Source organism: Euleptes europaea, chromosome 20, assembly GCF_029931775.1.
Source record: "Euleptes europaea isolate rEulEur1 chromosome 20, rEulEur1.hap1, whole genome shotgun sequence".
NCBI lineage: Eukaryota > Metazoa > Chordata > Lepidosauria > Squamata > Sphaerodactylidae > Euleptes > Euleptes europaea.
Genome location: NC_079331.1, coordinates 7,412,326 through 7,433,199, shown reverse-complemented (window position 1 = coordinate 7,433,199; position 20,874 = coordinate 7,412,326). Strand labels below are relative to the sequence as shown.

Sequence of the window (20,874 nt, the reverse complement as noted above, 5' to 3'; positions counted from 1 at the left end):
GACGGACGCCCGGCTTGGCTTGGCGGTGGCCTCAGCCCCTTCTCTGGTCGCCCCCCTCTCTCCCTTCCCGTCCAGCCTCCCGCGGTTGAAATAGCCCAGTTCCGACGGGGCGGAGACTGCTGACACGGGTATCGTCGGAAGCCCCTCCTGGCGCAGTAGGCAGACTCCTGTGCATGCAGGGTCACGCTGGACCTCGCGGGTCGGCTGCCTCGGAGGTGTGCAAGGTCTGTTGGAGCCACCTCCGGCCGCTGCCTCTGGACGTTTTCGCAGGCAGCACAAAGGACGAACAACCTGATTCCAGATTACAAGTGGCAGCTCCTGCTATCACCGCTAGTACAGTGCCAAAACTGTTCACCTGACTACCCCACAGCTGCCTATTCCAGGGATTCCAGCATGGTGTCTTTTGTCTCCCGAGGATGCACCCCCACAATTGTTAGAGGTGTGCCCTTTTTCTCCCCTTGCTGTATTTCATTTTCATTTCGAAGACTTTGTTCTCCCCCTCCTTCTCTTTTTGCAACGAGAGCCTCTCCTGCTTCGCCGTGGGGGAGTTTGAGCCAAGTAGAAAAAGAGTTGGTTCTTACATGCCGACTTTCTCTGCCACTTAAGGAAGAATCAAATCGGCTTACATTTGCCTTCCCTTCCCCTCCTCACAACACACACCCTGTGAGGTAGGCGGGGCTGAGAGAGCTCTAAGAGAGCTGTGACTAGCCCAAGGCCCCCCAGCTGGCTTCAGGTGGAGAAGTGGGGAAACAAATCCAGTTCACCAGATTAGCCTCCGCCGCTCATGGGGAGGAGTGGGGAATCAAACACAGGCCATTTATGCATGGGAGGTTTTGCCTTGGATTTGCCACTCTATAAATGCACATTTTCCCCATCTGAATTCTCAGAACTCTGCATGGCAGTTTATTGTTGAGTTTTGAGAATATGGATGGGGGAAAAGTGCATCTAAAGAGTGTCAAATCCAAGGCAAAATCTTCCATGAATAAATGGCCCCAGTCTCCAGATCAGACTCCACCGCTCTGAACCACTGCCCTTAACCACTACACCACGGTGGTTTGGGGCGGGGGGACTCCAAGGAGCCCAAGAAGTTGGGGGGGGGGGACTCCAAGGAGCCCAGAGACCAGCAGGAGAACACAGAATGAGGGAGCGGCAGGAAGCAATTTGAGAGCTGCTGAATTCAAGAATGCACAGCTCTTATGTCTTGTTCTGAGAGCTGTGGATTGTTGAAGTTTGGGGATTAAGGAGATCTGGGGGGAAGGGGTGGAGTCCGGGATGGAGCTAAGCACCTGCTTCTACTTCCTGGCTCTGGTGATGTTGTTTTGGCCAGAGATCCTAAGCAGGAAGGGCTGCTGTAGGATGAATACAGGGCAAATATGCAGAGAGACTGGGATTAAGTGGTACCAATTACCAGGGTGTCTGAAGGAAGCTGCAGCTAGACAGTCCCAGGGGCAATTACTGGAAGCATCCAAGTGTGCCTGATGAGATGCGGGATGCCTCTGTGAGATTACCTGGCTGAGGACAAAACCAGAGACCCCATCACACTGCTATGAGAAGCAGGGAATTGGTACAGGCGAGACGCAGCGGTGACTGAGAGTGGATTTGATCAAATGCTTCTTTAAGCAGACCCCAGGGACAGAAACCAGAATAAGGCTCAGAGGGGGAAGAGAAAGGACTTCCTGACCACACTTACAGAAAAAGCAGTACGTAAGAAGAAGAAGAGTTGGTTTTCTCTACCACTTAAGGGAGACTCAAACCGGCTTACAATCACCTTCCCTCCCCCCCCTCCTGTGAGGTAGGTGAGGCTGAGAGAGCTCTAACAGAGATGTAACTTGCCCAAGGTCACCCAACTGGCTTTGTGTGTATGAGTGGGGAAACAAATCCAGTTCACCAGATTAGCCTCTGCTGCTCATGTGGAGGAGTGGGGAATCAAACCCGGTTCTCCAGATCAGACTCCACTGCTCCAAACCACCTCTCTTAACCACTACACTACACCACATACTTGAACAGGGAGACAAGATGAATAGAAAGTATGGTACCTGGAAAAATACTCTCTTGAATACCTGGAGATATGCAGAACTCAAAACTCAGCATTACAGTTCAGAAGCATGCACTATACAAGTGTAATAGGGGTACCCTGTGGTGAGACCTTTTACACACAAGGTTTGCATTCAGACCTCACAATAAACTCTGGCTTATTTGAATCTGGGATTTGTGCCAGATTCTATTTGTGCGTCAAGTCCAACTTGTCTAATTTTTGCTACACATTTCCCCTTTACTGTCGTTTTTGCAGTCCAGGAGTGGTACAGCTCAGCAAACTGTGGTTTGTGAATATTCACTCTTCCTGAAAACTGCAGCTAGTCCCATTTGGGATTAACAAGCCAGTTTACAAACCCTACTTTTAAATCCTGGTTTGTATGCCAAGTAACAAACCTGATGGGCCATCTGCGTTTGGATATCCGTAATTAACCAGGGTTTGGTCTAACCATGGTTTCTGAACCTAAGTTTATCGTAATGCCTGAATGTGGGCAAAAAATCTCTCATAGATTAGCACTGTCCCCAGCAGAAAATGAGAGGCTAATATCTGTTGTGCTACGAACAGGAGAAGGAAGGAACAGTAAGTACCAATGCCAGACACCAACATGGTACAAGAAGAGAATTAAGTAGGTCTACGACATAAATACCAAATGATATAAGGCAAGAGAGAGGAAAGAGGGCTGCGGCTCAGTGGCAGAGCATCTGCTTGGCATGCAGAAGGTCCCAGGTTCAATCCCTGGCATCCCTAGTTAAAAGGAACAGGTAGAAGGTGATATTAAAGATCTTAGCCCAAGACCCCAGACAGCCACTGCCAAGTCAAAGTACAGACGGTGATAAACGAATGTGCTTCGGTCTCTTTAGTGGGGCTGATTAAAGAATCACATCCCTTTTTCCAGCCTCTTCCACGCGAATGCAAAAATCCCAATACATCCGTGACATGCGCATGGGATGTTGTGCTATAATTTCTGCCACAGGATGACCGTTCGTTGGCTAAAGTGCAATCCAACCAAGATTTGAAGGGCCATGCTTGGGAAAACACTGAGACAGAACTCAACTCCAACGCAGGCTGGCAAAGAGATCAATTAGACATTCACCCTTTATGTCCCCAAATCTTGCTTTGTGCCTACAGAGTTAGCTCTGGGTTTCTCACAACAATATTATCTTGAAGAAAAGGATTGCAGCTTTTTAATTTTTAAAAAAAGGTGTGTCATTGCTAAGTGATCTCTCTGGCTAACACCCCTCTTTACAGCACTCGCTTGCGTATAAACTATCACCATTTGCTTACAGTGTAAAACTAGGTGTTGATTAGTGACATTTGCGTTGGGAGACCAAAATATGTTGCCAACGTTGAGAGGGCTTAAAAAGCGATTGCAGTCGAACTGGGAAGAGCTGAAAACGAAACGCAGGGTGCTCATAGCAAAGGCCTGTCCCAAGATGCTGCAGTAAAGCAGGAAACCTCTGAGTATGGCATCAGCAAACAGTCCCAAAGGTTTGGCATGGCTTATTATTGGTTTTTGTTATTTTCATTTATAGTCCACCTTTCTACCTGGGATGCAAGGCAGGTTACGTATGGTAAAAACTGTCAATCAGTAAGCGATTGACAAAATTGAATAAAATGAGGCAATCAGTGAGTGGATCACAAGATACGTGTGAGTGTTATGTGCCGTCAAATCACAGGAACTCATGAAGCCGCCCTATACTGAATCAGACCCTTGGTCCATCAAAGTCAGTATTGTCTACTCAGACTGGCAGCGGCTCTCCAGGGTCTCAGGCAGGGGTCTTTCACATCACTTCCCTGCCTAGTCCCTTTAAATGGCGATGCCGGGGATTGAACCTGGGACCTTCTGCATGCCAAACAGGAGTCAGCGGGCACCTTAAAGGCTAACAACATGTTAACCCAGCAGAAACGTCTGTGAACCACAGCCCACTTCTTCAGAGGCAATGAATGGATCTTCACCATGCAGTCCTTTTTTTGTACGAGAATTTAAAAAACCAAACAAAAAGAAGGATCAAGGGGGGCATAAAATGCGAGAAATGCAGGGTAAAAAGGAATTATGTAAAATTTACATCACGTCTGGGGGGTGGGGAATGCAGACACCATTCACTATTTTAGCTAAGTTAATTAACACCTATGCTGGGTGACAAATCCCAATTTTTTTGCTTTGTTTCAGCCAGGGTGGGAGATAATATAAAACGTCTTAATAAATACCGATTCAGCCATTTCATGCCGGAGGGCTCATTCCAAAGTTCTTTTGTTGAAGAAGTGTGACTGTGAGGTCAGAAACAGAGCATCCTGGGAGATAAGAATGTTTGAATATTACGGTTTTATTTAAGTGCCATCTTAAGCAGAATTTAACATCCTGCAGACTCTCCCCACAAACTCCGTCGTCAATTTCTCCATACATTGCCTGGAGTTTAATTCTTGCTTGCTTGCTTTCAAACAGAAGCCCTATTGAGCTAGCGTGGTGTTGTGGTTAACAGCGGTGGTTTGGAGCAGGGGACTCTGATCTGGAGAACTGGGTTTGATTCCCCACTCCTCCACATGAGCGGCGGAGGTCCCAGGGTGTCTGTTGTGGGGAGGGGAAAGCGATTGTGAGCCGGTTTGAGTCTCCCTTAAGCGGTAGAGAAAGTTGGCATATAAAAAACCAACTCTTCTCTTCTTCTACTGCTTGCTCCTGCTTATAATTTTTTCCGCCACCCTCTTTGCCTGTAAACCCTGTTCCTTTAGATATTTACATGGTTAAGGATGGATTTATTGCCGCATGCAATTAGGGATGTATCTGTGTGTCCTCCTTTGGGCATCTTGTTAAATTACCTTCTCTGAAACCTGTACCAGCTGGCATTAAGTCTTTGTTCGCCAGACGCCCAAGATAATACATTATCACGTCTGCGGACTTGAGGCTCATGTGTGGATCCGACCCTGATTTTTCCTTGTAAGGCCCCGAAGCTGGTCTTGTGTGGTTCTGGCCATGCAGCATCCACACGCCAACGGAGCAGGATCTTTACCGCAATGTTAAGCTTTTGGGAGAAGCACAGCGAATGCAATTGACAGATGGGGGGGAAGATGACGCGCGTCGGCCTGTGACGCGCAACAGTTGTGTTAGAAACTGCAGAAGGAACTGGCGAGCTCTTGCTAGGAGGCAGCGATTGTGCTAACCGTGCAAGGGCAGGTGTCAGGCCGCTCTGGCGGGAGTCAGGTTACGAACGAGTAGGCATCTCTGGCTCCTTTCTGAGGTGTTGCAAAAGTGAGTCAGCTAGTAAAGAGAATCATATCCCCATCCCCAGGAGCTTAGTCTGGAACAACAAGCTCCAACAGGATAATTTATCTACAGGCTGATGATGATAAATATGTTACTGATAAAAAGTTTAATATCCATCAACTGCGGGGGGCGGGGAGGGACCTAGAACTGAGAATCTCCCTCTAGAAGCCTTATTCATTTATTTATTCTTTAATTTCTACCCCACCCTCCATACCTGGTCGAAGCCCGACTCAGGTAATACAAAAAGATGCTCTGCTAACATTTTTCCTCACTTAAAAGCGTCCTCTAAAGTCTCTCCACTGGTCCATCTAGCTAGTCGTTGCTCTGGCAGTGGCTCTTTAGAGCCGCAGGCAGGGAACTGTTTCAGTACTTGCCACCTGTGATCTTAGTAACTAGAGATGGAAGGGATTGAATTTTGGGGAGGACTCAGGGCTCAGTGGTAGAGCATCTGCTTGGCACACAGAAGGCTCCGGGTTCAATCCCCAGCATCTCCAGTTAAGGATCTGGTAGTAGTAGTAGTAGTAGAAGAGTTGGTTTTTATATGCCAACTTTCTCTACCACTTAAGGGAGACTCAAACCGGCTTACAATCGCCTTCCCTCCCCCTCTCCACAAGAGACACCCTGTGAGGTAGGTGGGGCTGTGACTAGCCCAAGGTCACCCAGCTGGCTTCAGGTGTAGGAGCGGGGGAAACAAATCCAGTTCACCAGATTAGCCTCCACCGCTCATGTGGAGGAGTGAGGAATCAAACCTGGTTCTCCAGATCAGAGTCCACCGCTCTTAACCACTACACCACGCTGGAAGGGATTGAACTTCTGGGGAAGGCTCAGTGGTAGGGCATTGGCTTGGCACACAGAAGGCCCCAGGTTCAATCCCCAGCATCTCCAGTTAAGAATCTGGCAGTAGGTTAGGTGAAGGACCTCAGCCTGAGACTCTGGAGAGCAGCTGCCACTCTGAGTAGACTGTAAGGACCTTGATGGACCAAGGGTCTGAATCCGCTTCATGTGTTCATGTGACCTTCTGAATGCACAAAACACACACATGCATGCTTTATCACTGAACCACAGCACCTCCCAAAGATACATCAGCATCAATCTGCAAGAGCACCTACCATCTTAACTATACTAACAGCGTCATTTGGAGAATGGAATTTTAATGAAAGCCCTTCTTACAGCTGTAAAGGTGAGTTGACTATCCCTATACCGCTTAGTTCAATTTAATCAAGATACCATGATGGGAAAAACCAGGCACTCTGGATGATTCTCATATCCTCTGTAGCATTTCTCAAGTTAAACCAATCATCAATTAGTTTCTCAGCAGCCTCAGATTGAACGGCAACCAAGGTCTCCGAGGAAAGTTCAGACAGGGAAGATAAAGTTTCACCTCCTTTAACTCTGCCGTGTTTGCCAATTACGTCTAGCAAAACGTCTTTGGAGAGCCGTTACTTGGAGTCTGTTGGAATGCAACCCAATCAATGGTGCACCTTGCCCCTCAGTCTTACTCTGAGGAACTCAGGATGGCGGACATAGTCTTCTTCCTGCCCTCTGCATCCCCACAACCCCCCTCCCTGTGAGGTAGGTCAGCCTGAGAGACAACGACCGGTCCAACTCACATAGTTTTGTGACTGAGTGGGCTTCATAATTTCTGGAAATTTTACATCTCTATATGCAACACAAGGCTGTGTTGAAAACCCCCCTTTTTGGCCAAGAATGTCCTTTTGTCCCGGGAGAGGCTATTGTACTTCCACCACGTAAAATAAGTAGGAAGCTTTTTTCAAACATCTACTCCCACACTGGTTCTTGTAGGTTATCCGGGCTGTGTGACCGTGGTCTTGGTATTTTATTTCCTGACGTTTCGCCAGCAGCTGTGGCAGGCATCTTCAGAGGAGTAACACTGAAGGACAGTCTCAGTGTCCCACACTGGTTCTTGGTGGCTCTCACGTGAGAGCTCAGAAGCAACCTCTCTGCTCCTCTTGTGGAAACCAGAATTCCTGGCAGGGATTGTCAGCGTCCCCAACAAAATATTTTGGGGATGTGGAATGGTACGGTATAGCCGAATCTCGCCAGATATTATAAGCTAAGTAGGGTCGGTACTTGGATGGGGGACCACCAAGGGAAATTCTGCAGAGGAAAGCAAAGGCAAACCAGCGTGGTGTAATGGTTAAGAGCAGTGGTTTGGAGCAGTGGACTCTGATCTGGAGAACCGGGTTTGATTCCCCACTCCTCTACATGAGCGGCGGAGGCTAGTCTGGTGAACTGGATTTGTTTCCTACACACGAAGCCAACTGGGTGACCTTGGGCCAGTCACGCTCTCTCAGCCCTGCCTACCTCACAGAGCATCTGTTGTGGGGAGGGGAAGTGAAGGTGATTGCAAGCCGGTTTGAGTCTCCCTTAATTGGTAGAGAAAGTCGGCATATAAAAACCAACTCTTCTTCTTCTCTGCTTCTCACTTGTTTTGGAAGCCCCTTGCTGGGATTGCCATAAGTCGGTCGTGAATTGATGGCACTTATGTACATAACACAATATTCTATTCATACATTAAAAAGACTGCTTCTCCTGTAATCTGGCCATCTCTGGCACAGTAAGAATCATGTTCCTGCAGATATTTCTGCGGTCAGTGGGGGAATGAGAACCTTTGAGCTTAGAAAGAGACACAAGACGGACTGCTTTGACTTCAAACTTTTAATATAAAAATTCACTTGATGTACAAAAAGGCTAAAGTATGACAAACTGGTTCAAAATACTGGGGGGGGATCAACCTTCTCGTTACACAGCAGTAGAAAAACAAAACCAGAAGCCAAACCCAATTCAGTTAATAAGCAGCGAAACGTACACACGTCACACCCCACTGGCTACTCGGCATCTTGACATGGCCTCTGTGACACCCGAACTACTCCCGATGGACCAGCACAAACAAGCCCAATAGAAAGAGGACGGTGTACTGTGGAAAAAAAAAGAGAGGCCCCAAGAAAACATGAGAACAGATGGGGAATATTTCAACGGTCCACAAAGCATGTACAGAGGCTACAGACGCAACTGTGGAACAATCACAGAATGTGGGTTATTACAGAATTTGGTGCCAGTTACAAACCAGTTTTTGAAGGATAAAGAAAGCTGAGCAGCATTTCGAAGGACTGACTTTTTACTGGTGAAGAAATGCCAGTCAACATGCCTCGCTCAGGTCAGCAAACTATACATTGTGTTCGGATCACCTTGCTCAGATGCAAGAGGCTGGCCTTGCTTAATATAGCTTTTAATGACATCATTTGGGATACTTTGTTGAAGAACGGTAGCAATACACCTCCCAAAGCAACAATCTGCATGAAAGTATTATCCCAAGGACAGCACTGATTTTCCAAGAGAAAGGTGTGTGTGTGTGGGGGGGGGGAAGAGTGACAATACCTTGAATTTGGGGTAATCGTTCATTAAGATGGTCACTATTCCAATATATGGCACAAATCTGCAAAGACAGAAAACAACATCACCTGTTTGGATACCATTGTAACAGTGGTTCTATTTGCCCCAGCACATAAATCCGCAAGTCCGATGCAAGACTTATTTTGTTGCAAAAGGAAGCTGGAATCAGCTGTTTAGGAAGCCGTCCCGAGTTATATGACGGCGCTAAGAACTTGTTGAGTGGTTCCAATCCAGGGGAACTTTACTCTGTTCTGCAATCATGCTGCATAAGTGCAAAAACTGGTTTTGGGCACAGAATCTAGCATTTCAGAGGAAAACTTTCACCCACCAGTGTCCAGTCCACAAGGTCTCAGACACAAGAACTGTGTCATTGAGGCTAGGGGGCAAAGCCAGTGTTTGGAGGCAGCTTCAGTATCCAGAACAGCTCTCTCTGCCCCACGCCTAGCAGAAGTTACGCAAAACAAGCCAATAAAAGTACATCTGCCAATTCATGCTGGCCGCAGAATCCATATCTCTGCAGCATAAAAACTGGCACTAACAGAAGGGAACACACCCAAGCAAGAGATTTTAAAGATGCAGCTAGTGTCACAGGGAGAAACAGAGCCAACATCCACCAAGAAGCTTCCCTGCTATGGACTTTTCTCTTACCCTCTCGCTCTCCCCACCACATCTTTCTTCTCCAGCCAGTGCTGGCCCTGCTTGTACAGTCCTCTGTCGTCCACGGCATTGTTGTCCCCCTTCGTCAAAAACTTGATGTCTCCGTTTTGCCTGACAGAGGGGAAAACCAGAGGTCAGCCGCTAACGGACACACGGAAATTGCTTAAACGCCAGTTTCTCCCTTTTAAAACTCTGGGAAGATGCCAGCGCTTTCTCAGGGGAGGTGTCACACCACACTGGCTAAGGATCTGCACACGGGCCAGAGCTATGAGAAGTGAGCCTCAGAGAGAAAGGCAAGCAAGGGAAAGTGCTGTGATCAGCTTTTGTGCATCTTCTCCCCGAGGTGGCCAAGACGTGCCATTTAACTCAGCGGGCTATGGATTTAAAAAGGAAGTATAAAGAGTTATTCAAGTCACAGAGGGAAACATATCCTTTGAAATGGGGCCCATCGACAAGGCAGGCAAGTACAGGGCTTTTTCATACCTGTCCTGGAACTTAAGAGTAACTAGGAAGTTGCAACTTATGTGCGGAGAGGTGCCCCTAAAATGAAGAGTTCTGCCACAGAGTCACCAGGGCCCCCAGGCAAAAATGTCCTCTCCACCAGCTGGACACAACTAAAACATCATACACAAACAAATCACAGAGGGTTGGATCCCGCGGACCTAGCGGAGGAACTTTCTTTCGGCAGAAGGAGCCTTCCCTTGATGCAAGACATTCTTCTGCCAGAGGAAAACTCCTGCACTAACCGATGGGATCTGCTAGATCCACCCCGTGACTTGCCTGGTTCCGTGGGCTGACCAGGGTGACCTGGGCTGGCCATGAAAGCGGTACGGCAACAGACAGTGGCGACAATGCCTCCCCACAAACCACCAAGACGTACTTTTCGTGGATTTTCAGCACACGGTGCACAATTGGGATCTCCCGTCCTTCTATCCTAAAGACCACGATTTCGCCCACTCTGATTGGCTCTTCGATGCGATTGGTTAAGAAGAGGAGGTCCCCCCTGTGAAAGGCAGGCTCCATGCTGCCGCTGAAAGGCAAAGTCCACTGTTAGTAAAAAAAAAAAAAGATACGGAGAAGAGCCCTGCTGGATCAGACCAGTGGTCCACCTAGTCCAGCATCCTGTCTCACACAGCAGCCAACCAGTTCCTGGTGAACTGGATTTCCCTGCCCCCACTCCTCCACATGAAGCCAGCTCCTCCACATGGGTGACCTTGGGCTAGTCACAGCTCTCAGAGCTCTCTCCGCCCAACCTACCTCACCGGGTGGCTGTTGTGGGGGAGGAAGGGAAGGTGAGTGTAAGCTGGTTTGAGTCTCCAGACTGCACGCACTTTTACAAGTATAAATGGCAGCCGGAATCTTCCGCTTCTCACATGCTGTAGTACCGATGGTTACTGCGATTAACTCCAGTGCTGGGCTAGCCCCATCACCCTACGCTTGTGAAGCTGGCAAAGCCGTCCAGAAGCTTTAACCTTTGAAATTTCAATTAAACCCAGTGCGAGGAGAGACAGTGAACTTTAAGTGCAGCGCCAGTGCGTTGAGCTTGCCGTTCCCAGGCCGGCCTGACATTCAAATGAGGGAAATTAAAAGGCAGAGAGATAGCCTTCTGGCCTCCTGTTCAAAGTGCTGGCATACAAGACAAGAGCTACTCAATAACAAAGCCTGATAGGGAAGGTGGCCGGCAGACAGGACTCAAAACGCGATCTGCCTCTCGGCTTCAGCCGCGCAAAACTTCTCGAGTTGACAACAGTGCCTTTTTCAAGACGTGAGGTAGTCGTTTCAAGGAGTGAGAAAGAAAAATTCTTTCCGGTGGGGATGCAGGCACCATTTCCATATGTGAACAGTGCTGTGGGAGACAGCCAGCATGGTATAGTGCTTAAGAGCAGTAGTTAGGAGCGGTGGACTCTAATCTGGAGAACCGGGTTTGATTCCTCACTCCTCCACATGAGCGGTGGACTCTAATCTGGTGAACCGGATTGGGTTCCCCACTCCTCCACATGAAGCCAGCTAGGTGACCTTGGGGAGGGGCTGTGAGGAAGCATCTGCTTGGCATGCAGAAGGTCCCAGGTTCAATACCCAGCATCTTAAGTTAAACAGAGTAGGCAAAGTAGGTGATGTGAAAGACCTCTGCCTGAGACCCTGGAAAACTGCTGCCAGTCTGAGTAGACAATATTGACTTTGATGGATTGAGTGTCCGATTCAGTATAAGTCAGGTTCATGTGTGTTCATATGGCTAGTCACAGCTTTCTTAGAGCTCTCTCAGCCCCACCTACCTCACAAGGTGTCTGTTGTGGGGAGGGGAAGGGAAGGTGATTGTAAGCCTTGATTTTTCCTTAAGTGGTAGAGAAAGTCGGCATATAAAAACCAACTCTTCTTCTTTGTGGGTCCTTTCTATGATGCGGACGTAACATTGAAGGGGGTGCAACCACACGGACAGGGGTGAATGTGTGGGACCGGATGCTGAACTAGATGGCCCACAGGTCTGACCCAGCAGGGCTCTTATTATCTTCTTAAGCACGGTGTCATCATCTGCAAGGCCTACCATGGAAGAAGAGTTGGTTTTTATATGTCGGCTTTCTCTACCACTTAAGGGAGACTCAAACAGGCTGACAATCACCTTCCCTTCCCCCTCCCCACAACAGACACCCTGTGAGGTAGGTGGGGCCTAGAGAGAGTGACTAGCCCAAGGTCACCCAGCTAGCTTTGTGTGCAGGAGTGGGGAAAACAAATCCAGTTCACCAGATTAGCCTCCGCCGCTCATGTGGAGGAGTGGGGAATCAAACCTGGTTCTCCAGATCAGACTCCGCTGCTCCAAACCACCGCTCTTAACCACTACACCACGCTAACTCTGGACCCTCATGCCAAAAGAGGCGATTTGAGGTTTGGGCTCTTTATAGCCCCATTAGCCCCAGCATTTGTGCAGCTGTCGGGGTGGACACAGAAGACGCTCCAAAGTCACAATATCTCAGCCGCTAATCCCCCCCCCCCGAGGTCCCACATCTGGTTTAGTCTCCAGCATGGTTTACCTAAGCACGACCACGATGGGACTCTCGCTGCCCGTCACCACCATCAGCCCCTTCCAGATCATCAGGGCGGACGAAACGATCATCCCAAAATTCAGCACCTGGTAATACAGCTGGGAGAGGGGAGTGGACAAAGAGGAGGGGTTTGCTCAGAAAACACAACAGATTCCCTCTTCCACAATGGGCACGGACACACACACACACAGCCTTCCCTCAGACACAAACGCCACCCCCCTCTGTAGCCTCAGCAAGCAGACTTCCACAACTCTTTGACTTGGAGGTAATCTGCTTGGGAATTGGGACACTGCCTGCGACGCACCTGTGGCCTGATCCAGCAGGGCTTTTCTGATATACTACACAAGTCCCACTACATTAATCCCTACTGCTTATAGAATCATAGAGTTGGCAGGTACCACTAGGGTCATCTAGCCCAACCCCCTGCACAATGCAGGACATTCATAACTACCTCCCCCCCCCACCCCCAGTGACCCCTACTCCATGCCCAGAAGATGGCCAAGATGCCCTCCCTCTCATGATCTGCCTAAGGTCACAGAATCAGCACTGCTGACAGATGGCCATCTAGCCTCTGCTTAAAAACCTCCAGGGAAGGAGCACTTACCACCTCCCGAGGAAGCCTGATCCACTGAGGAACCGCTCTGTTAGAAAATTCTTCCTAAGGTCTAGACCGAAACTCTTTTGATTTAATTTCAACCCGTTGGCTCTGGTCCAACCTTTCGGGGCAACAGAAAACAACTCGGCACCATCCTCTATATGGCAGCCCTTCAAGTCCTTGAAGATGGTTATCGTATCCCCTCTCAGTCTTCTCCTCTCCAGGCTAACCATACCCAGCTCCTTCAACCTTTCCTCATAGGACTTCGGTCTCCAGACCCCTCACCATCTTTGTTGCCCTCCTCTGGACACGTTCCAGCTTGTCTACATCCTTCTTAAACTGCGGCGCCCAAAACTGAACCCAATACTCAATATTGGGAGTAGGCAAATCCCCGTGTTACATCCAGTTCCTGAAAGCAGTGAGCAAGCAAACTGCAGCAGAGCACGGTTCTGAGTCAGCAGTTCAAGAAGGTAGCTTCGAATTATATATATACACACACACACACACACACACACACACACACACACACACATATAAAAACAGAAGAGCCAGAGCGTCCATCTAATACTGGACCCAGATTTGGGAGTCCCAACACTGGCACTAAACTGGATGGTGGCGGCCTATCTCAGCTCACTTCCTGCCATTCCACAGTAACAATCCTTTCTTTCTGGTCAACCTGAAAATGGCTTGGATCTCACAGATCTGTTTTGCTAGCCGTGGTCCTTTCCCTGGCACAAACAACCTTCCCTTGACGCAAGGGGTTCTTCTGCCAGAGTAAGTTGCCTGCTGTCAGCTGAATGGATACACAGGATACAGTCTGTGGCTGGAAAACTGTGGTACGCTAAGCACCCCAGGAGGAGACAAAAGGATGCTGGATGCCGGCAATCCATGCTGGCTGCATCCCCGCCCCGAACTCTGACATCTCGATTGATTACTTTGGTCATCAGAAGTTAATTGTAGGGGTGGGACCTTACCGCCTGCCCTAGACTACTCTGGAGGTAGCCAATGCATGGAAAAGTTGACCTTGCCAGCAGGATACTGGTTTCAAAATTGGGACGCTGGAAAGATTGGCAGCAAGTGACTTTGAGGACACCGTTCCAAGCAAAGAAAAATCCTGGAAGATGCCCTGGAAAACTCAGCAAGCAGGGCCTGCACGCACCGTCCTCTGCCACTCCGAGGTATACTGCCTTTGGGCATGGAGGCTCCATTTAGCTCTCTCGGGCAACTGATTTTGAGCTTGGAAGAGCTATTAGCCGCAGCCATCCCAGCTGCGAGAGGAGGGTCGGTGGTGGCCACGTTCTCCCCATAGCAAAAGAAGAGGGGCTGCTGCAGAGACCCCCCCCCTTCCAGTGGGCTGGGGGCTGCAAGCAACAACCCCGCGGAAGCCCCCCCCCTGAACCCCCGCCCCCCCAAGAACCTACAGCCGGGTCACCGCCCGCACCTGCCGCTTATTCATCCGCCGAACATCGTCCAAGAAGTCCAGAGACAACATCACGGGGCAAAGTTGCAGGCACCGGCCGGACGGGAGCGCAGCACTTCCGCTTCCGGCCGCCCGGAGCTATTTCCGGACAATCTGGAACTGCAATAGAGGCTGTTCCTTGCTGGAAGGACCCGCCCTCCTCCCAGGCCAAAGAGATATTTTTTCTTCTACACGTCCGCTTCTGAGAAGTTAGGTTAAAGCCAGGAGACTTGCGCACCTTTAATATTTGCAGGGGGTTCACTCTGTTGCAGCAAGACAAAACTTGGAGAGTTAAAATACATATATATATTTATTATATATGTTTAGGTTAAAGCCAGGAGACTTGCGCACCTTTAATATTTGCAGGGGGTTCACTCTGTTGCAGCAAGACAAAACTTGGAGAGTTAAAATACATATATATATTTATTATATATGTTTAGGTTAAAGCCAGGAGACTTGCGCACCTTTAATATTTGCAGGGGGTTCACTCTGTTGCAGCAAGACAAAACTTGGAGAGTTAAAATACATATATATATTTATTATATATGTTTAGGTTAAAGCCAGGAGACTTGCGCACCTTTAATATTTGCAGGGGGTTCACTCTGTTGCAGCAAGACAAAACTTGGAGAGTTAAAATACATATATATATTTATTATATATGTTTAGGTTAAAGCCAGGAGACTTGCGCACCTTTAATATTTGCAGGGGGTTCACTCTGTTGCAGCAAGACAAAACTTGGAGAGTTAAAATACATACATATATTTATTATATATATTTAGGTTAAAGCTAGGAGACTTGCGCACCTTTAATATTTGCAGGGGGTTCACTCTGTTGCAGCAAGACAAAACTTGGAGAGTTAAAATACATATATATATTTATTATATATGTTTAGGTTAAAGCCAGGAGACTTGCGCACCTTTAATATTTGCAGGGGGTTCACTCTGTTGCAGCAAGACAAAACTTGGAGAGTTAAAATACATATATATATTTATTATATATGTTTAGGTTAAAGCCAGGAGACTTGCGCACCTTTAATATTTGCAGGGGGTTCACTCTGTTGCAGCAAGACAAAACTTGGAGAGTTAAAATACATATATATATTTATTATATATGTTTAGGTTAAAGCCAGGAGACTTGCGCACCTTTAATATTTGCAGGGGGTTCACTCTGTTGCAGCAAGACAAAACTTGGAGAGTTAAAATACATATATATATTTATTATATATGTTTAGGTTAAAGCCAGGAGACTTGCGCACCTTTAATATTTGCAGGGGGTTCACTCTGTTGCAGCAAGACAAAACTTGGAGAGTTAAAATACATACATATATTTATTATATATATTTAGGTTAAAGCTAGGAGACTTGCGCACCTTTAATATTTGCAGGGGGTTCACTCTGTTGCAGCAAGACAAAACTTGGAGAGTTAAAATACATATATATATTTATTATATATGTTTAGGTTAAAGCCAGGAGACTTGCGCACCTTTAATATTTGCAGGGGGTTCACTCTGTTGCAGCAAGACAAAACTTGGAGAGTTAAAATACATATATATATTTATTATATATGTTTAGGTTAAAGCCAGGAGACTTGCGCACCTTTAATATTTGCAGGGGGTTCACTCTGTTGCAGCAAGACAAAACTTGGAGAGTTAAAATACATATATATATTTATTATATATGTTTAGGTTAAAGCTAGGAGACTTGCGCACCTTTAATATTTGCAAGGGGTTCAGTCTGTTGCAGCAAGACAAAACTTGGAGAGTTAAAATACATATATATATTTATTATATATATTTAGGTTAAAGCTAGGAGACTTGCGCACCTTTAATATTTGCAGGGGGTTCACTCTGTTGCAGCAACACAAAACTTGGAGAGTTAAAATACATATATATATTTATTATATATATTTAGGTTAAAGCTAGGAGACTTGCGCACCTTTAATATTTGCAAGGGGTTCAGTCTGTTGCAGCAAGACAAAACTTGGAGAGTTAAAATACTTATATATATATATTTATTATATATAGTGGCTTCCTTTATTGAGTCCATCCATCTCTTGTTTGGTCTTCCTCTTTTCCTGCTGCCCTCAACTTTTTCCTAGGATGAATGGATAGCGTACGTACACTCTTAATAATTTTGAGAATATAAAGGAGTCGCTGCTGCTTATATATACCCCATTGCATCTGATGAAGTGAGCTCTGACTCATGAGAGCTTAGCTGTCTTGTCTATAAAATGCCACTTGGCTCCTGTTTTGTCACAGGAGCCGCCGCTACCCATTCCCCTCTTTCAAAACGTGTAGAAGTAGGGTTGCCAGCTCTGGGTTGGGAAATACCTGGAGATTTTTGGGGCGGGGTTCAGGGTGGGACTTCAGTACCATAGAGTCCAATTGCCAAAGCCACCGTTCTTTTTCTCCAGGTGAACTGATTTCTATCAGCTGGAGATCAGTTGTAATAGCAGGAGACCTCCAGCTAGTATCTGGAGGTTGGCAACCCTATGTAGAAGACGGGCTTCTTTCACATCGGTGCAACAAAAGGAAACTTGCACGTCGTGCTGCAGTGCGTTTTAATTTAGGCAACAGGCAGAAGTTCAATAGGAGAAACCTCCACTCTCTATTTGCAGAAATGTATGCCGCTGAATAGGCGTTTAATAATATAGAAGCCCAGCTTCTTTTTGGGGATAGAGTTCTGCTATTCCAAAGCCGTGGCTCAGTGGTAGAGCCTCTGCTTGGCATGCAGAAGGTCCCAGGTTCAATCCCTGGCATCTCCAGTTAAAGGGACCAGGCAGGTTGGTGATGTGAAAGACCTCCGCCTGAGACTCCTGGAGAGCCGCTGCCGGTCTGAGTAGACAATACTGACTTTGTCGGATCCAGGGTCTGATTCAGTAGAAGGCAGCTTCCTGTGTTCATCCTGCCAAATTCATTTGCATTTTATAAAAATCCCTGTGCAGTTTCATCATTCTTTCCCCGCAAATAGAGGAATTTCCAAACTGCACGCGATAATCGGAAGTTTATGTTGGACAACCAGCAAGACTTTTTACCCCTTGGACCTCACCTAAATAGCCTTCCCGCGTGAGTCGCGGAGGGCCCCCCCCCTCGCTGGTTGGCAAGCGCTGGCCAGCGCTGCGCATGCGTCCCTTTGGGCTGTCTAGCCTGTGACTGGGACCGCCCCCTGCTGCATTTCTCCGAAATGACGGGAAAGCCGTGGAGGAAAAGCGGGAAGCGCTGGAAGAATTGGCCGGCCTCCCTTTCCTCTAACAATAGGCCAAGTCAATTTCAGTTTTAAGGAAAGACTGCCTCTTCCTTCGTGCTGCAGCAGAGAGGCAGCTTTGCATTTGTAATCACACTGCGATTCATTAAGTTCACTTTTCGATTCATTGATTCAGTTGCATTCAGTCCGGCTCTTTTTATTGTATAATACAATTGCATCCAAATTAATTAATTGCAATGCGATGCATTTAATCGCCCTGATCTGGAAGGGCTGGGCTAGCCTGATCTCGGCAGATCCGGTAAGCTAAGCAGGGTCAGCCCTGGTTAGTATGACGGTGAAAGATAGGGTTGCCAACCTCCAGGTACTAGCTGGAGATCGCCTGCTATTACAACTGATCTCCAGCCGATAGAGATCAGTTCACCTGGAGAAAAATGGCCGCTTTGGCCATTGTACTCTATGGCATTGAAGTCCCTCCCTTCCCCTAACCCCGCCCTCGGGCTCTGCCCTGAAAACCTCCCACCTGTGGTAACCCTAGAGAGATACCCACCAAGGAAGTCTGGGGTCCCTATGCAGAGGCAGGCAATAGCAAACCAATGGCAATTGGATTCTATGGCATTGAAGTCCCTCCCCTAACCCCGCCCTCCTCAGGTTCCATCCCGAAAACCTCCCACTGGTGGCAACCCTAGAGAGATACCCACCAAGGAAGTCCAGGGTTGCTATGCAGAGGCAGGCAATGGCAAACCATCTCTGAAATGTCTCTTGTCCTGAATACCCTACGGGGCCGCCACAAGATGGCTGTGTCTTGATGGGACTTTCCACCACCAATGCACTGAATTGGAACACAGTGCGGAGAGCTCGGAGCAGTTAAACTCATTCTGATCCAGGGGCATGGTCTGAAAGCCTTTTATCCTCCCAACAACCTGGCGAGGGGCTGGGGCTCAATGGCAGATAGTTGCCAAACTCCAGGTACAGCCTGGAGCTCTCCTGGGATTACAACTTATCTCCACACCGCAAAGATCTATTCCACCGGAGAAAGGGGCATCTTCAGAAGGTAGACTCCCATGGTATCACACCCCTACCGAGCTCCACTCCTTCCCCAGGCTTCACCCTCAAATCTCCAGGAACTTCTCAACCAAGAGCTGGCAACCCAGCGATCAATCTAGTCTAGACATCAGGAAGAATTTTCTAACAGTTGGAGTGGTTCCTCGGTGGAACAGGCTTCCTCGGGAGGTGGTGAGCTCTCCTTCCCTGGAGGTTTTTAAGAAGAGGCTAGACGGCCATCTGTCAGCAATGCTGATTCTATGACCTTAGGCAGATGATGAGATTGACGGCATCTTGGCCATCTTTTTGTCACTGTGTGTGTGCGCGCGTGGGAGGTAGTTGTGAATTTCCTGCATTGTGCAGGGGGTTGGACTAGATGGCCCTGGTGGTCCCTTCCAACTCTATGATTCTAATCTTGAATAGACAGTGTGCTGGGTTCAAGTTCCAAGTTTTTTAGAAAAGACCCAAGTATTAGATAGGGCTGCCAGCTTCCAGGAGGGGGTTTGAGCTCTTCTCCAATGACACATGAAGATGCCTTGTACTGAATCAGACCCTCGGTCCATGAAAGTCAGTACTGTCTACTCTGACCAGCAGCGGCTGTCCAGGGTCTCAGGCAGAGGTCTTTCCCATCACCTACTCGCCTAGTCCCTTTAACTGGAGAAGCCGGGGATTGAACCTGGGACCTTCTGCAACTGGAGGAAATGACAGCTTTGGACGGTGGTCCTTCTGGCATCACGTACCTGCTGACCTCCCACACACACCTTCACCAAACTCTGCCCTCCCCAGGCTCCATCCTCAAATCTCCAGGAATTTCCAAAGCCGGAGTTGGCAACCGTACTTTGTGCCTCACCCTTTGGGAGAACCAAAAAAATCTTGCCGGACGGACCCCAACACAGCTAGGCATTGTTAGATGGGTTTTTATTTGAAATACTTTGAAGTAAACATTATAGCAAGGCACCGATGCCTCGGCAAATTAAATAGATAATGCGATGGCTTGGGAGTGATTTCCCCCACCCCTGCTATTGTTACTTTAGCTAGGCTACTCTGTAAAACATTCCCTAGACTAAATTGTACACAGTATCAAAAAATACAAAGGGTTTTTATCAAAAACACGTTCCGACAAGAAAAGTGAGCAATTCAAATGTAATAAGATAAATAGTTTTTCTTCCTTAAATTATTTATAGTAAACAATGAGCAGGAGTCTGACTCAACATAAAAAAAAACTATATATATATAATATATATATATATAAAAAGAGAAAGTAGTAGTTATTACATAGACCATGGGGGGGGGGGGAAGCACACATGAGAAGATAGCAGGGACAGGAAAAATGAATCGACTGTAGGGAAACAAACTCCCAAGGGTCACCAGGGCAATTGACTAAAGATGGATGATGGGCGATTCCCCCCACCCCAAAAAAAAGTTGGAGCAAACATTTGTGGTAATGACACAGTGACTTGCTGTCGGTCCTGAATGCTCTATGCAAAAGTAGGAAGCCGACAGGGCCAAACTGGGTTGCTTCAGGGGTCAATATGATGACATCCTGGAGTAAGCTTTTGCAGGTAGAGTATCCCTGACTGAGGGGTCACGAAGGGGGCTCTCGTCCGCAACAACTTAACGCTGGAATAAAAAGCGGTATATAAGGAGCCCTAAGACTCTTGTCATCTATTTAGTAGTAATGGGGCAGGCCTCCCGTGAGGACCCCCCCCAAAAAAAAGCCTACAGAGGAGGAGCGCCTAGGGTAATCCTCACGTGTGTGTGTGAGTGTGTGGGGGAATATAAACAGGGCCTGTATATGTATGGAATTAAAAATACCCCACAAGCTCGCTCGCAAAGTCTGTGCAGAGGCTTCAATTTTTTTAAAAAAATGGTGGAAATATAAAACAATTGAACAAAGTAGAGATTGGCCAAGGCAACAGGGACTGGCCAAAATTTGGATAGTGGTATAAAGCAGCAATTCGGTGCATTTGGGTAGTGGGAAGACCAGACGGTTACGTAGAGTAAGAGGGTAGAAAGCAGGGGACCAATGGGCGGTGGGGACTGTTTTCCCCCACCCCTGGGAGTCCTTGTGGGCCCCGCCCAGTTTACATATAATTGACACTACCATGGTAGTTACGGGCCCGACCAGTCACGCAGAATTAACCGCTGCTTTCCTGTGCTGTGATCTCATGTTG

At 47.7% G+C, this 20,874-nt stretch overlaps 1 protein-coding gene across 1 annotated transcript; it reads right to left on the bottom strand.

The window, feature by feature from the left end:
• Positions 1-7,955: 7,955 nt before the first annotated feature.
• SEC11A (SEC11 homolog A, signal peptidase complex subunit) lies at positions 7,956-14,556 on the bottom strand. Its single transcript, XM_056865782.1, has 6 exons — positions 14,440-14,556; positions 12,392-12,501; positions 10,246-10,395; positions 9,357-9,476; positions 8,694-8,751; positions 7,956-8,232 (listed from the first exon to the last, which is right to left on the bottom strand). The coding sequence occupies exons 1-6, from the start codon at positions 14,488-14,490 to the stop codon at positions 8,182-8,184; spliced, it is 540 nt and encodes a 179-aa protein (XP_056721760.1). The 5' UTR covers positions 14,491-14,556; the 3' UTR covers positions 7,956-8,181.
• Positions 14,557-20,874: the final 6,318 nt, after the last annotated feature.